The sequence below is a fragment of the Podarcis pityusensis genome (assembly GCF_964106645.2).
Source record: "Podarcis pityusensis genome assembly, chromosome: 6".
In the NCBI taxonomy this organism is placed as follows: domain Eukaryota; kingdom Metazoa; phylum Chordata; class Lepidosauria; order Squamata; family Lacertidae; genus Podarcis; species Podarcis pityusensis.
The window spans coordinates 31,191,736-31,208,764 of NC_138030.1; the positions used below are offsets into that span (position 1 = coordinate 31,191,736).

A 17,029-nucleotide genomic window follows, 5' to 3' on the forward strand; every position below is an offset into this window, starting at 1 on the left:
AGAACATTGAGTTGCAACCACTCTGGGACAACAAAGTCCCTCACCACTCCTTTTAAGGCAGACCTCTGGTCTTCTGCCTACTGCACAGACCAAACAATATGATGCTTAATGTCCTACTTTCCAGTGCTATTTTTCTAGAGAAAGAGGTGCCAGAACTCACCAGGAACACCTCCTTCGTTCTCTTATAATGGCAATGACACCCACCTGAGATGTGCCGGAACTGAGTTCCAGCAAGTTCTGGCTGAAAAAAAGCCTTGCTTCTTTCCATTACCCAACATTGAGAGAAAGCCTTTTCAGCACCAAGTGGCGCTGGGAAAGGGTCATGGCCTCTGGCAACCTGAAGGCAGGTGGCAATCAGAGACACTGAAAAGTGATTCATCTGGATTGGGGAATTTCCAGGTTTGAACTGCAGCCTCTCCTGTGGGGTGGAGATGGGAGCTGCTACAGAAATCGATGGGAGTAGAAAGGATTTTAGCATAACTGCGATTGGTCAGCAGCACTGAAAAATAAAATATATAGCAACAGGCAGTGTCTGCTTTTTCAAACCTAGATCTTACTTCATGTGGTAAAAACAATTCTGGGGCTTGTAAACATTTAAAGGTACAAACGAAGTCCATTATTTCCACAACTACAGGTTGTAGGGGTTGAAAGAGCGGCTAACAGCCCTGGAGTGCAACCCATTACTATTATTGCGGGGCTAGACTGATGAGGAAGCCCAACAAAAAAAATCCCTCACAGGAAGTTCCCATCAAATTGCAACGAAGACCGGCCTCCTTACATTTCCCCCTCGCGCCCTCTCGGCGCCCGAATCCAGCACTCATTTGCATACTGCAGTGTTTTTTTCCACATAAAATTAAAACTTGGAACTTTTCTTTTTTTACTGGGGATGTGGGACACGTTAATGCCCAGTCACAAACACGGGGGGAACCCAGGACTTCTCCGCTGTTTTCTTCGAGTTACTGAGGAAGCGAGGAACCCAAACTCCGAAGTCCCCCCCACCGGGATGCGGCCTCTGTACGCACGACGTGCTTCTGCGTCTGTGCGCGACGGCGGCGCGAGACGGTGAAGAAGCGGAAGTGACGTCGCGGCGCGTTTCCGGGCGACGGGGCTTGCGGCCTGTCCGCGTGTCTAAGGCAACGGACGGAGGGCGACGTTGGGCGGTTTCCCTCTTTCTCTCTGCTTTCTGCTCGGGGGCGCCTTGACAGCAATGGCGGTGCGGGCCAGCTTCGAGAATAACAACGAGATCGGCTGTTTCGCCAAGCTCACGAACGCCTACTGCCTGGTGGCCATCGGGGGCTCAGAGGGCTTCTACAGGTAACACCCCCCCAAAAAAGGCCTTCCTCTCAGCCTGGCCGCACCTCGAGCCTCTCCAGGGTATTTCTGTCACCCTTTTCTCCTGCCCTTCGAACTCCGGACTCGGACCCTGAAACCAGGAGCCAGGCCTGGCCCGTGAAAAGGAAGCTGCCGCTCGGCAGCGGGGCTTCTTTCCCTGCCCCCCCCCCCGAATATTGCTAAAACTATGAGGGACTCCATTAAGGCCCTGGGCAAGTTATGGGTGGCAGGTTTTGAACTGTTCTTAATCCCCAATGCAGCTTCCGCACTGGTGACATCACACCAGTCCTAAAAGATCTATTATTGGCTCTCCCGGCCTGTTTCCAAGCACCACTCAAGGTACTGGTGATGACCATTAAAGCCCTAAATGGCCAGCGCCCTGTATATCCGAAGGACACTGAGGGCCTTCTGGCTGTTTCCTCATTGCAAGGAGGCCTTCTCAGTAGTCACCCCCCCCCCCAGTGGCACGCCCTCCCCTCAGATGAGATAATTTATTAAGGTCAAAGACCAGCTCGCATAACACAATAAAAACAGTGTTCATAAAGATAAAATATACAATTAGATTGGATTGCAGCAGTAGCTCATGAGTTAAAATTGAGATATATGCATATAGATTTGGGCTTCCATAAAAATTGACCCTGAGGCGCCCCAAAGGGCGACTTAAGCTTTTCCCTAGTAAGCTATTTTATTCTAGATTTGTGCCTACAAATCTGGGAGCAGAATCTGGCTACCAGGCAGGTCGTCTTGTGGTCTTTGCCTAAGAGGAGAGACTTAACTTTAAACTTGTCTGAAAGATTGGCGAGCCTCTAAAGCAAAGGATCAATGGTGTCTCTATGAATCTCAGCGTAAAAAGGACATCTAAAAAATATATGGTCAGGGCTTCCTATTTCCCCTAATGAGCAGGCGCGAAGACTCTTCTATAGGAGCCTTCCAGAACCGGTGAGGGCAAGGCCAAGCTTCTAGCAAGAGTGAAAGCCCTTCTTGTTTTTCTGGATGCGAGGAAATAAGAGATATGTAGCTGGAGCGGCTACGTATCTCCCATTTTCTATGATTCTATAATCGGGGACCCTTGTACAGTCCTGTTGTCTCTCTATGTCCATGATTATTTGCCTGACCACAGATCTAGCTTGGCCCAGACCCATAGTTATGAGGGTTTGGGGAGCAAGGCCCAGTTTCTGAAGAGTGTTTAAGACTGCTGTCTGCCAGCCAGACTGAAACTGGTCACTCAGAATCAATGGGGCTATTCCTCGGAGGAGCAGTTTCAGAGTTAGCCACTTATATATTGATGTTAGACTGATATGAGCTTCATCATCCCTGTTTTTAGTCTGACCCATGCATTTGAAATGCATCTAGGAACTTGTAGAAGGGCTCTGAGGAGTTTGGATTGCACTCTTTCAAGGGGAATGAATGAGGAGGGCGGCGGGCCCAGAAAGGATCTGTAAAGGAGCTGTAGCAACGTTTTGGCTTTATGTAATTTTCTCCCATCAGATGTTAAAGTGATAAACAGCTGTATGACTTTTCATAGACATCTGAAGGCAGCCCTTGTTTGGGGAAGCTTTTAATGTTTGATGCATCATCGACCCCTGTGTTTTGTTGGAAGCTGCCCATAGTGGCTGCGGCAACCCAGTCAGATGGGTGTGGTATAAGAAATAAATTGTTGTTGTTATATACCTGCAATTTAGTATCTTCTCTTCTTTTTTTGAGCCTTGGAGAATGGCAAGAGATGGAATGGAGTTCAGAGTCCATCTCCAGCATTGAAAAAGAGTCACTGACCCATTATTGTTGGTTGGTTTCTCTGTTTTCATCAAAGGCTGTTTGCCTTTTCAATTGATAAATTGTTCTTCCAGTTTAGCAACAAGCTCATGTCATGCCATGTTGGTTTATGCCACAATAAAGCCATATGCCAGGATAAATCTGTTACTGGTTAAGATGCTGCGAGAGCTATTTGTATTTGCTGCAAGAGGATCATGTGACTTACTATCCTTGTGAAAGTTTCTCCTTTATTTGAGTCCTTGACAATGTAGTCATGTTGAATTTGGTACCGTTTTACAATTTTCATTCTGCTGTGCTTTAGTGTTTTTGAAGGGGAGCTTTCGGATACCATCCCTGTAGTTCATGCTTCAATTGCCGGATGTCGAATCATTGGCAGAATGTGTGTGGGTAAGTTGCATTCTCCAATTGGGTTGTCTTAATCCTTCTTAAAATATAAATGCTGTAGCTCAGTGATACAGCATCTGCTTCCCAGATTCAATCTCCACCATCTTCAGGTAGGGCAGGGAATGTCCCCTTCCTGAAACTCTGGAAAGCCGCCACTGGTCAGTGTAGACAACACTGAGCTGGATGGGAAAAGGAAGAGAAAAATAATTTGCAGACAATATTAATATTAACAGTAAACAGCAATGTGAACTGATGGTAGTATACTGTTATTATTACCGTTAAAGCGCTCTTACATAATGTTATCTAAGAGCTGGGAAGCAGATAGCTAATATCACTGTCCTCTTGCGACTTAAGTCACCACTGTTTCCAGGAATATCTAGCAGCTGCAGAATGTCCAATTCCCAAGAGGAGGTACTCCAGGTCCAGGAATAAAAATTAAAGGTGGAGACTATTTTCACTGCTTTCTATTTTAAAAAAATGTTTTTTGTACCTTAGAAACCTGTTATCTAGCAGAAAGACAAGATATATTTTTTAAAAAATAATATAAACTTGTTTTAAGTTATGTAAATTAAGAATTTAGTTCTTCTGGCACTAGTTTGTTAGCTAGATATATTGCATTTATTATATAAAATTTTACATATCTGAATGAGTATTTGGTGACCCTATACTGGGGCGGGAGTATATGGCTTAGTTTACTTGCATTCGGTGTCTGTAGTTATTTGCTTTGTGAATGCATTTCTGTACTCCATTAAAAGCAAGAAAGGTGTCACAGGAAGTTGGGTTAGATCCATTTCTGTGATTCTGTGGCAGAGTTCACACAGTTAATAGTTTACTGTGAACATGCAGGTGGCCCCACTTTTCTTCTCCCCTAGTGCAAATGGGAGCTTCAAACCATGATCCCAGGATTTGTTTTCTGGGTAGTGGCTGTTTGTGTTTCTTCAAACAAACGATGATCTTAAGTCAGTTTGTTCTTGTCTTCCCAATTGTTTGAGCAAAAGAAACTACACATCCCAGTCCCTACATAAGCCAGAGATCACGGTTTGTTTCTGCTACCACTAGGGGAGGAGTGAAGCCATCTGTGTGTTCATGGTAAACAGTTAAGTATTGTTTACTATGACCTGTGAACTCAACCAGTGATTTTTTTCATTCATTGCTTTATGGCATCCAGGTTTGGGGGAGAAAGAAAATGAAAGACCTGTTACTTCTGAATCTTGAATTGGGTCTCTTTTCTCCCCCATCCCTTTTCTTTTAGGAAACCGGCATGGCTTGTTAGTCCCAAACAATACCACGGACCAGGAGCTTCAGCACATCCGAAACAGTCTTCCAGACTCCGTACGAATTCAGCGAGTGGAAGAGCGCCTCTCTGCCTTGGGCAATGTCACTACATGCAATGACTATGTAGCACTTGTCCATCCAGACATTGACAGAGTAAATGAGTTCATTTTGATCTGAATTTTTCGGAAATTGGCATGCTACCGCTACTTACGTTAAGTAGTGATAGTAGTTAAAGGAGCCTCCTTCTTCCACACAAGGTTCAGTAGCTGAGCTGCCTGCGAACTTTGACATCCTCTCTTCCAGGCTCTTGACACCATCAGCTGAATTTTACAACAACTGGAAGGCAGGATGCCAGAGACATAGTTACAGAGACAGTTGGCAGAATGGAAGAAAGGAGTTATCATTTAAACTATTATTTTTTATTTTATTAAATTTCTATACTGCCCTTCAACTGAGGATCACAGGATGATTTACAATATAAAAACACAAAAAAGTTGGTGGCAGCAGCATGCTAATTCTATTCTAGTTGTAGTAAATGCTTTTAATATGGCTTTCCTTCCAGCAGTAAGAACTACATGCTGTGTGCTATTGATCACTACTGACTTGAGATTCCATGGTCAGAGGCAATGGAAACTGATCATGCTCAGTTGAAATCACCTAGCAACCTAGGAAGCTGTTTTATTTCATTGGTTCACAGAAGTCAGTACTGTCTATACTGACTGTCAGTGGCTGTCCATGGTTGAAGGCAAGAGTCTTCCTCAGCCCTGAATTGAATCTGAGACCTTCCGCAGGTCTCTGGTGGTGGACTGGCACAGAGCAACAGCCCTTCCATGGCCAGTATCTAAACACAGGCTCTTCTAAACATGAGTGGTGGTTTTTGTTTATTAAACTGAGAGTTTAGTTCTCAAAAAGGCCTTTATATTAATATTGCGATCATGTGTACATTTCTTAATGAGATAAATTGATTTGGCATTTGCTTTTAATTAATTAGGAAAGGTTTGATGTGTTCACAGTGCTGGTTTTAAACCTTTCATATTTTTTTTACAGGAGACAGAAGAGATTTTAGCAGACGTACTAAAAGTGGAAGTATTTAGGCAGACGGTAGCAGAACAAGTGTTGGTGGGAAGTTATTGTGCTTTCAGCAACCAGGGAGGACTTGTGCACCCCAAGACTTCCATTGAAGACCAGGATGAGCTCTCCTCATTGCTACAAGTCCCACTTGTGGTAACTACTCTTTCTGCTGATTTTTTATTTATTTATTTTATTTATTTATGCCCAGTTTTCTTACACTGTGAAGAAGTTAACAGGCTGAGTTTGAGTTGTCTGCTGCTGCCTCCCCACACCTAGTGGTCTCATAAGACTGAGATCAGAGACCATACCCTCTGTATTTATGACTGAGTTACCATAGCCACACCCTGGCCAATTCAAAACACGAGATCACTTTCTAGCACCAGTTCTAACCATTCCTAAATGGTTAGGCAATGACCCTGGGCAATGTATAAAAGCACAAGATTACTCTCTTTTCCCAAAACAGAAAAATGTGTATACTAGGAGAATGGGTGGGGTGGGGTGGGGAGAAGAATATGAAGAGCAATGAAGAATTTGAGTGAATGTTTACATTAACATGAAATGCTTAATGACGTGAAATACATCCAAGACTGAGTGTTTGAGAGTGTCTTGGGGAGAGGGGTTTGAAATGTGCTTTGGGAATAACATTGATTAAATGAAAAATGTCAGCGTGCCATTGTTACATTGGCTGCATACAGTGTTAGTGATTATAATTGGTTTCAAAAGGATCAGTCTAGAGCTATTTGACAAGTACCCCTCTTAAGAAACTGACTTAAAAGGGATAAAAGCTTTTGATGCTGCTTCTCCTGGAATTCTGTAAAGAGAACTTTGGAGTGGCAATCTTGTTTTGATTCAACTCTTCACTTACCCTAATTGTCTGCCTTTTAGAATCCACACACTGTGAAGAGAATCCTATCAGTTACTATAGCTAACACTGAAAAGTGATGTGTACATTAACAGTTAAGTTGATCGCATATATTGATGATTATTTCTACATATTAATTAGCAGCCAGGGCAGCCTGTTTCTGAGCAAAAGTGGGTGTGAGGAAAATGAGGTTAACTCTAGCCTCTCCGGTCCCTTCTTAGCAAGTTGCTTTCTCAGCCATGGGAGTCAGGGGATGGGGTTGTGATATGAAGTTTCCATATCTTACACGTACTGGTATATTTGTCCCCCAAACTGGAAAAAAAAGCTCACATAGTGTGGTTTTAAGCTATAAGGAGTTAAGCCACCCATTTTCTGTATAGGTGGAGCTGGTTCCAGTCTTAAAGGATTGAAACAAGTGGAGAATAACATGCAGAAATCTATGTTATGTGTAGTTGGAGCCAACGTGGAGTGGGGTGTGGAAATGCAGAATCCCAAAACAGAAACACACTCTGTGTTTAAATTCCACACAGTAGATAAGCACTTGTGCTGTAAATTGTTTGCAAAGACCCAGTGGATTCCCCAAGGCCACTCAATGAGAATTGTAGGCTAGAGAATTGGGGCCTGGCTTTTCTGACATTTCTCAATGCTGGGCTATATTATTTTTGAAATGATGATAAAACATAAAGAGCTAACTTACTGGTTCTGGAGGGCTTGGCTTCTATTGCCTTCTCAAATATTTTACTTAAAATATTTCTATCCTGCCTTTCCACTAAAAAGTATTCAAGGCTACTGGTTCCAAACTAAATTATCAGTTACATATACTTTACTTCTGGCTCATAATACATCCAACCCTGGGTGGTGGGAGGTATTAACTCTGATGTTAGTCCATTGGGTATTGCTGTTATAGATTAGGGGAAGGGAAAAAAAATCTCTCTTAGCCAGAGGTACTGTCATGAATGTCTCTCTCTTTTTTACCAGGCTGGAACTGTTAACCGTGGCAGTGAGGTGATTGCAGCTGGAATGGTTGTGAATGACTGGTGTGCCTTCTGTGGCCTGGACACAACCAGCACAGAGTTATCTGTTATTGAGAGTGTCTTTAAACTCAATGAATCACAGCCAAGTACCATTGCTACTACTATGAGAGATTCTTTGATTGACAGGTAGGTTTGACACTTGTTTTCTCACAAATCTAGTAAATGCCTCAAGGTCAGTGACTGCCTGGATTCTCATTTTGCTTATTATAACTTTCCTGTGATTACTCACAAATGGTGATTATAGTTCATTTTCTTCCGTTGTCTCAGTACTTTCACCTGCTTGCCAAGGTCTGTGAAACTGATCTGCTAGAAGTTCTAGTACCACTTTCATCATTTGCAAAGGGAATACTTTTTCTATATATCCCACCCACCATTTTCATTCCACTTACGTGAGGGTTACATTTTGGGGGGCCATGCACATAAGTGAAATTGCATAAAGTGGGGAGCAAACCACTTTAATGGGGGGGGAGCGCAGGGAGGAGAGAGAGAGAGACTCACCCTGGAAATCGTTCGGGGCCGCTGCCCGGCCTGTCCCAAGCCTCCCTAAGGGGAGTTAGTGCGCGTGGTGGTGGATGGCCACAGAAGGACACCCAGCAGAACTGTTGACAGGATGGGTGTGTAGAGGTAGAGAGAAGGCACCTCCTGCCCCATGTTGCTGGCCAATGAAAGGCCACCTTCCCTCACTCAAGGCAGCAGCCCAGAGCAACTTCCAGGCAGCAGGCCAGAGTGAGGCAAGACCTACCTTATCTATTTTGTGACGACCTGCGTAAGCATTTATTTTGTATTGCAAAAAAATTGTGTGGGATGCGTGTGTGTATCCAGGCAATGTGCCTGTAATTAATATTTGCAGTGACTTGATCCATGACTCGATTCAAGAATAATAAACTTTGTAAGTTTTTTAAAAAACCTTGCACCTTCTCATGCATCTGCTACCTGTGTGAGCACATTGTGCTTTGCTACTGGCTTACGGAATGGCCAAAAGGGGCAGTGAATAAAGTGGGAGGCCACTGGACTCTTTGCCTTTATGTGGCATGTCTAATCTCCTGGCCATTGTGAGAATTCAGTACTGACATGGCTGTATAGCTGATACTTCTACATGCATCCAGTTAGTGACCTTCACAATGCAGTCCAATTATTGTGACAGGTTTTGAATTCCCTGTTGCACCTTGCCTGGTTTTTTAGATGACGGAGATGAAAATAAGACAGCCTTGCTGGAGCCCCAAAAGTATTTTTGGCTAACCTTCATTTCTGTTTCCTTTTTTAGCTTGACATGATCTGCTGCTCCTTGACCACCACAGAAGCACTGAAGGCCAGATTATGATCTTGATTGCTCACTGAAGTAAATGCTCTGTTTATTACTCTGCAGACCTAGACCAGGAAGGGTATACAACAATCAGCATTTCTAAACTACAATGTTACACACCTGTGCCCCTTTTTGTTACTTCTGCTAATATGGCCTGCTTTTATTAATTCATGAGATAATTTTCAAATTGTGAGTGTATGTTTTAGAAAAATGTTTAAAGATGTCATTACATGTAATAATGGTTAAAAAAACAAAACAAAATGGTTTTCTCCTTCTGCATTCACCGGCATGTGCCTGAACCAGCTATAATTTCTCGATCAGACGGAGCTGGGATTTCTACTGGATCATTTTTACATAGCCTGCAGCCTAGATTAATGTAGCTGTCATATGTAAATTTGGTAGTCAGACACTGCCTGTTAAAAGGACTGAAATAAGCCATGGAGCTTTTTGCCATATCCCTATAATTCTGTAAAGTCAACATGTGCTAGCAGTTCTCTGAAATGACACTGGCCTTTATCTGTGGAGGAAGACCAGGTGAAAGACCAACCTATCCATCTGCTGAAGTTATGAAGAGCCTTTACTTTAGAGGAAATAGCCTGGGTGGAAATAATTTATTTTGGCCTCTTCGTTGTATGCACACTTCCTTAACAATTCAGTCATAAGAAACTACTTTGCAACCTGTATCTTAAGCTTCTTATGAGGCTCTGCTTTGTTGCGCAGCGATAGAAGCAATCCTTGGAAGTAGGTGATGGTGTCACTTGGTTGAGGCTTAATGCCAAAGGCAGTTAAAACTAATAAACCTTAAAGCTAAAAACCGTTGTTCTGGACATTGATACTGGAATTCAATATAAGGGATAAGGGCTGCATCAAACTTAAGAGTTCTGAAAGAACACGTTTTATTAAACAATCTGGCTTTTACTTGAAAGCTTTCCATAGCTACTTTATGATTTCATAGCTTTTTCTTTCCCTGCTGCAGTTTACTGGCCAAAGTACCTGTTTCAATTGTGCCATCGTGTCTTTTCTCATTGTTCCTGACTATTACAAAATCACCCTTGTCTTCCTCTGTAAGGTGATCCAGCATGCTCTACTCCATGTTTTACTACATCTAGCTCAAACACATCCCAGTAATGAAGCATGGTACAAGTTAAAAGCAGCTGAAGGTGTATTACACTGGAGTGGGGAATCTTTGATCCTCCAGACAGTTCTAAAATACAGCTCCCATCATCTCTGATTATTGGCTAGGCTGGCGGGAGTTGGGAGTCCAATAACATCTAGAGGGCCACAGGTTTCTTGCTCCTGTATTACACATTTAATCCTCCAGTCTTGCACTATTTGCTTACATTATTTCCTGAATATATTACTTTCCCCACCTCCCACAATAGTGGGGTTTTGCAGTTCTTAACACTGATGCTATTAAGGGAATCTAGTGCGACAATAAATTGTTCAGCTCACAACATATTTTCTTTATGAACTGTAGTGGTCCAATAGACTATTGAAAGCTCCTTTATCACTATAGTACTTCCTTACTGACGTTACACAAAATGCCCTACTGCAAGAGCTTTCAGGCATGTTTATATATATATAAAAAACTTGCACTCACCATACGTGCTCGCATTGGAACGTCTTGTAAATATCTAGCATCCATATATGCCTTGAAGTGCAACCACATTGAATAATAATTGCTAAACCACTGTATCCCAGATGTGAGTGCAGTGGCATTTGATTTAGCTATCTGACCCACAGATGACAACTAAGAGATTGAGTGTGCACAGAGGACTAGACATTTTCTTCTGCCATGTGGCTATTTTTCTGAGAGTAGCCAGACTGCTCTGTGAAGCAAATGTAACCTTCTGCAGCAGCTTTTAAATGTGGTGTTAGCAAAAGTGATGGGTAGAATGTTTAAGAAAAGGGGAACAAATAACTTACGCAGTAACCAGTAGGAAAGAGACTACTTGGTTTTTTAAAAAAATCTATTATGAATATGGAAGAAATGGAAAATACATTTAACACCTTAAGTGTGGAATCTAGAAACAAGCTCCCATCAACAGATTAGAAAAGCAAAATATTTCTGCCTGAAAACAGCAAAAAACAAAAACTCTGAAATCCAGGAGAACCAGAAATGTAACACCTTAGGAGCAGGCAGATTTATTGGAATATTATTGGAATATTAATAAACTGGCCAGTCTCAAATTTTTAGAGAGTTTGGAAACAACAGATGCTGTTCAAGTGTCCTGACAAGCATTCATTTAAAAATGTATGACAAGATGACAAACTCCTTTAATAAATGTGCTGGTGTTTGATTTCATGAGCACTTTGTTTGTGTGGTATGGCAAAATGACAAACTCCTTTAATAATTGTGTCAATTTGCATTGTAACACAAGTAGATTTAGATACATAACAGTGTAGATAAGGAATTAAATAATGTGATTTTATCAAATTTAGATCTGACTCAAATAATAATGAGATGGGACATTATAATAGATTGATACAGTAACATTATAAGATAATTTTTTAGGTACTAGGGTAAGATCAAGTATCAGCAAGGAGGTGTTTTCAAAGCAGAGCTGCAAGACAAGGATGAAATCCTATTGAGTCCGTATGATGGCAGCACCTTTTAAATAAGTGGATAGTCTGACAGAATTAGATATGGGGCAAAACTCTAAATCTAGTTAATACCATACGTGATCTTGATGATGTGTTACATAGGGACCACTCAGCTATTAGCAGGAGGCTTCCAAGATGTTTAAAGCAGATAAAGCTTTAGGGGCAATTTTAATTATTTTTAAAGCAAAAATGGATTGCCATAAGACAGTTATGCAACTTCTAGATTATATCAAGTATTTGTTCTGGAAATTTTATGCTTCTCAGGTGAGTAATTTCAGAACAGTAGCAGTGTTTGGAATTAGATTCAGGTGGGTAGCCGTGTTGGTCTGATGCAGTTGAAATAAATTAAAAAATTGTCCAGTAGCACCCTAGACACCAACTAAGTTTGTTCTGGGTATATGCTTTCGTTGCATGCACACTTCATCAGATGGTATTTGAAAAAGTGTGCATGCACACAAAATCTTCTACCCAGAACAAACTTGGTTGGTTTCTAAGTTGCTACTGGACAAGTGTTTGGAATTGTGCTGAAAGTGCTTGATAGTGTGAAAGTTATTCCTGGGTGCACAACAAAACCATATTAAGAGTTCCATAGAATAGCCGAGTCCCGAGCTTGCAACTTGTATGGATATTTTACTCTGCCCAAGTCTTTGAAGCCTTTGCAGTGTTGCAATTAAGTTCACATATAAATCAGTATTTGGGGGTGGCAAAAAACATTTGAGCAAGTACTGTCAACCTGCATTTCACTGTTTGTAGCACTTTCACATCTGTTCAGGTTCATTGTAGTAATAGTGATTGCATGCAAACCACACACAATTTACTGAGGTTTATGTTGGTTCACAGAAGCAGCAACTTGCATGCACTGCTAAAAGTCAACATGGCCTATTTAAAAACCATGCTTGCCATCCTCTCCTGAGTTGATACTTAATAGCTGCAAAAAAAGGCAAAATGCTGTAGCACCTTATGACTGCCTTATTGTGGCATGAGCTTTCAAGGCAACATCAAATATATTAAGTGTATCCGCTTTTAAGTATGACATGGCTTTGCTTTTCTAAACTTTCACCTGAAAGTGAAGGTAATATAAGGGAAGTATCTTCTAGTTACTGTTACATGCTGAAACTGGGACAATCCAGTGTCTCACCCGTAATACCAATTTGATGAATTTGGGATAGTTGTGGGGGAGGGAATGGAAACCCCACCTTGAATAGTTCATGATTTTTACCCCAATTTGAGGGGTTGGAAAGCCTAGAGTGGATGTGCAGACAACAGTCAGTGGACATGGGATAAGCACCTCTCCTCGCAAGTGGGCCCTGCATCTCCATTATTTTGGCATAAAAAAGGTTGGGATCAGGCCACTAGCAGAACAGACACAGTTGGCAGAATGGATTGTCCCATCTCAAAATCTGCTCCAGAGGATTGGGGAACCCTCCATAGCAGATTTGGGGGAAATTTAGGAAAGGAAAGACTCTGTGATGTTGGGTATTGTCCTTAAGAGTTTTGGCAACATGAACTTGTGATATGAAAATAAAAATTAAAACCCCAAAAGGTTTTTCTCTGATTACATTCCTATAATTTCCAATAGGTCTCTAGCATAACAGCAAGTAGAGAATCTCCTGAAAAGGCAAAAAAGATTGATGTCTTGCCAACAAGAATGACAAAAATATACTGCATCAAAATAAACCAACTTGATTTGTCTAGCCTATGAGTAAACCAGAAATACTTAGTTTTTATACCTACCTGGAAAGCAGAGTTGGATAGTTTCTACTAGTGAATGCCATCCGCTGTAGTAGTCTAAAAGATATGTGCAGCTTTCTCTCTTGTTTTAAAGATACATGTGGCACACCAATATCGTTTAAGCACTGATACTATAAAATACTGCAATTTACTTTATACATTTTGGAGAATTTGCCAGATTAAAGTTTCTAAATCGCAATCTTTAGGATAACCTCCCACTCCTGATTAAGTGGTATATAAATGCCTCTTGAATAAACAAATCAGATTTTAAAAACATGAATTTCTGTCTGGATGCCACTCCTTTCCTGCACTACTGCAACTACAATTCTCATCATAATTTTGTTAAAGAATATCAAGCATCCTAATGTACATGCCACTTGGCCTCCATTTATAAAAAAAAGGATCAAGGGGACTTGTATTTGCAGAGTACCATATACAGTATCAAAGGTGGTATGTTACTGAGTGCCAATCACTGGGGAACCCGCATGTCCTTGTGGCTTGCATCTGGTTGGCCACTTTAAGAACAATGTTGGGCTGGATGGACCTTTGTCCTCATTCAGCAGGAGCCTTCTTACATTCTTAAATATCACAGAATTTGCCTTTAATCTTATAATGGTAACAATTAATTTATTGTTGCCAACTTAAAATAGTGGTAATATGACATTTAAATATTTAGTACATGACAGGTTCTTAAAAACAAAGAGTTTTAAGGGCTGCATTCATGTTAGTGTTCAAACCCAATTGCTTAGTCTTGCAGACTGGTTGTATTCACAAATTTCGGTTCCTAGTTGCTGTTGTGATTTGATCTGGCTTTAGAGCTGTTTGAAGTCGTGGTCTACACAGAATTATCTCCTAAGAGCTCTTTATGTGTGTCTGCCATTGCAGAGTGGGAACATCAGCTAATTACCATGAATGTACAAAACATCTGACCAGCAGGTATTGGAAAAAAACAGTATCCAGGTAATTGCCTGGTTCCTGTAATAAATTAAAATATTTCAGAATGACTCAGCCTCAGAATGTCTTCTTCAGAAGGTCCTGAAGTGTTCCTTTTGTGTCCCACAGTATTATCTCTCTTTTTGATGAGACAAGTGTAGAAAAAAAACAACTTGTTGAGAGGTGTTTGGCTACACTGGCAAATGCTGGGTTTGAAAGAGGGCACTGAAGAAGATTGCTCGGGTGAGTTGAAAAAAGGTTGAAGCAAACTCCTCTTGAGGTCTCTGACACTCACTGAGTGGGTTGGTGAAAAATGTCACACCGAGACATAACACGGCACTGAGGCAGTCAGTCAGTCAGAAGGAAAGCGGCTCCACCGTGCAAGGCCACCTGGGTTTAATTGAATTTTGTTCCTGTTCTTTCAGTCCCAGAATTCTCTCTGACTCATCTAAGTCTCTTGAAGAGTTATGTATGTTTGTTTGGCAGGCTATCCTTCAATCTCCCCCTTTTTCAAAATGTCTGCGGCCTGTTGCCACCATCCTCAATAGTCGTCACCGTCTTCTTCCATCTTGTCAGCCCCAACGAGCTGGTGAGCCTGTCATACCCACTCTTGTACGGGTCGTCTGTAATAGGTCACGCTTTGCTGGACCTCTTTGTTCTTGAACTGGAAGATTGTGTATACCAGGACAAGGATACACAGAGATAAAATGCAGGGGATCACGACTGCAATTGCATTGACAGTGCTAGGCACATCGTTTATAGTCACCATAATATCCACGTCTTCGTGAGAGAGCCGCCGGTCTTTGCTCCGTTCAACCTCCTTTTGGTTGCAGCCCATCCAGTCTTTGAGGATTGACCTGGGGTATCCCGGCTCCACAGTCAGCCTCTGGTTATCAAACTTCCAGTATTCCTTACCTTTATAAAAGTAGGTATAAACTGGAAAAGAAAACAGATATTATTGCATTCTGTGCCATTCACAAATTCTAGATGTGTGCAGCGAAGAGAAAATATTCTGTATATGGCAGGAGTGGTTATGTTGGAAATACAGATGGTTTGTATGATATTTATTGAATAACAGCAGGGAGGGAAATCTATCTTACCCTATGCAAAGAAAATAACTTTTGCTTCTGTACTTGCATTCATGGGGATAAGAAAAACTGATATTTTAAAATTATTATTAAAATCAGAGAAAAACTCAGATGAAAACCAATCAATCACCCAGTTTAGGAAGAATATCATGTGCTATGAAACAAATATCTGCCTCAAGTTTACTTTGGGGTGGGTGGATATATATTATATGGGCAAGTAAATGTCCATGACTACATGTGTCTGCAATCTTGTAAATGTTCAGGCTTTAATACAATCTGAATGCAAAGTTCAACACATGGAGGATTATTAAACACTACTAAGCTGCTAAATAAGCTTAATACTTACAGCCTTCTTTACTGACAAAAGCTCCTTGCGGGGCTTGTGGGATTCCTTTCCACACAGTGATCGGTTTGGGGTAGCCGGGATCTGTTGCTCTCTTGTCTTCATTATACCTCCAATATCGGTCTCCTTTGAAGAAATAGGTTTTGCCTACAGGCTCCCACCTTAAAGCTGTGTCGATCCCTTCCCGGGGAAGACAACTGCCCAATTCCACTAGGTTGTGGGGGTAACCTGGCTCTGCAGTCACCTCCTTGAAAACCCAGTATTTATCTCCTAGGCAAGAAAGCGGGAGAGGAGGGTGGGTAAGATATCTATAATCAGCAATAGTCAATGGGACTTTGCCTTCCTCTGGAACAGGTTTGGGGGACAACAGGAAGGGGGAGTTCACTCACGCAGTGTAGGATACAACCTCAAAATGTTTACCTTTAAAGAAAACAAATTTTCCATCAGATCTTTCATAGGCAGCATCAATTTTTGCAGGGAGCCCTTTCCAGAACTGTTCGATCTGCATGGGGTAGCCTTCTTGCACTCGGTTGTTACGGAGACGCCAAAACCAGCGGTCCTAAAGGAAAAAGAAGAAGGAAAAAGAAGAGTCTTGTTAAATGTCTACATCAGATTCCAACATGAAGTGATGAAGTTAATTTTAAAATATCACAGCACCCTCAGGTTTACTAACGTCAGACATCCCTTTAACTTTCAGATCACTCAGTGTTCCTCTCAGGCAGAACTGGACTCCTCCTCTGCTTTGTTATCTTATATTCGGCACCAATCATAAAAAAACAATCTTACTAAGCAATAACTGCCACCTCAAAAAAGTGCCAAATAGTGCCACTAACTTGCCATGTCCAAAAGCTGTAATTTCCTGCCCTGCTCAGAACTTCTTTCGCTATTCCTGCGACCAAATCATTACCCCAGACAAAAAAATAGTGTACTTTATTATTTATGACATTCTCCATGTTTAAAGTCTCAAAATAAAATTCAGTAGCAAGACCAGAGTGAATCACAGAGGGCTGTGTTCATCTTTTACTCTGAGAAGACCAATGGGTCTACTCTGAGTAAAATTGAATTGAATACAATCCAAAGAGTCTCACACACATCTGATCTACACACACTGTTCATTAAGAAGGTAGAATTCTGGAATACTAGAGAAGATTCCTTGATCAGGACAAATGCTGGAAACAGGAACTACATCTGCAGGGCTCATTTGGAAGCAAGTGAAAAATTGATGTATATTTTTGTCCTAGATTTAAGACGTTTCACTTAGTTTAAGTGTTACTGAAGGAAACACATTATTTCAGC

At 41.5% G+C, this 17,029-nt stretch overlaps 2 protein-coding genes across 3 annotated transcripts in view; one reads left to right on the forward strand and one right to left on the reverse strand.

The window, feature by feature from the left end:
- Positions 1-1,074: 1,074 nt before the first annotated feature.
- Positions 1,075-9,848, forward strand: EIF6 (eukaryotic translation initiation factor 6). The gene is made up of 6 exons (XM_081010412.1): positions 1,075-1,314; positions 3,407-3,492; positions 4,742-4,917; positions 5,812-5,988; positions 7,676-7,857; positions 8,996-9,848. The coding sequence occupies exons 1-6, from the start codon at positions 1,208-1,210 to the stop codon at positions 9,003-9,005; spliced, it is 738 nt and encodes a 245-aa protein (XP_080866538.1). The 5' UTR covers positions 1,075-1,207; the 3' UTR covers positions 9,006-9,848.
- Positions 9,849-10,824: 976 nt separating this feature from the next.
- Positions 10,825-17,029, reverse strand: part of MMP24 (matrix metallopeptidase 24) — a 36,356-nt gene continuing 30,151 nt past the window's right edge. For both annotated transcript variants that reach the window (XM_081010406.1, XM_081010407.1), the window contains exons 7-9: positions 16,154-16,292; positions 15,737-16,003; positions 10,825-15,238 (exon numbers count right to left, since the gene is read on the reverse strand). In XM_081010406.1, coding sequence (XP_080866532.1) covers positions 14,901-15,238; positions 15,737-16,003; positions 16,154-16,292 — 744 coding nt within the window. In that variant the 3' untranslated portion in view covers positions 10,825-14,900. The remainder of the gene's footprint in view (positions 15,239-15,736; positions 16,004-16,153; positions 16,293-17,029) is intronic.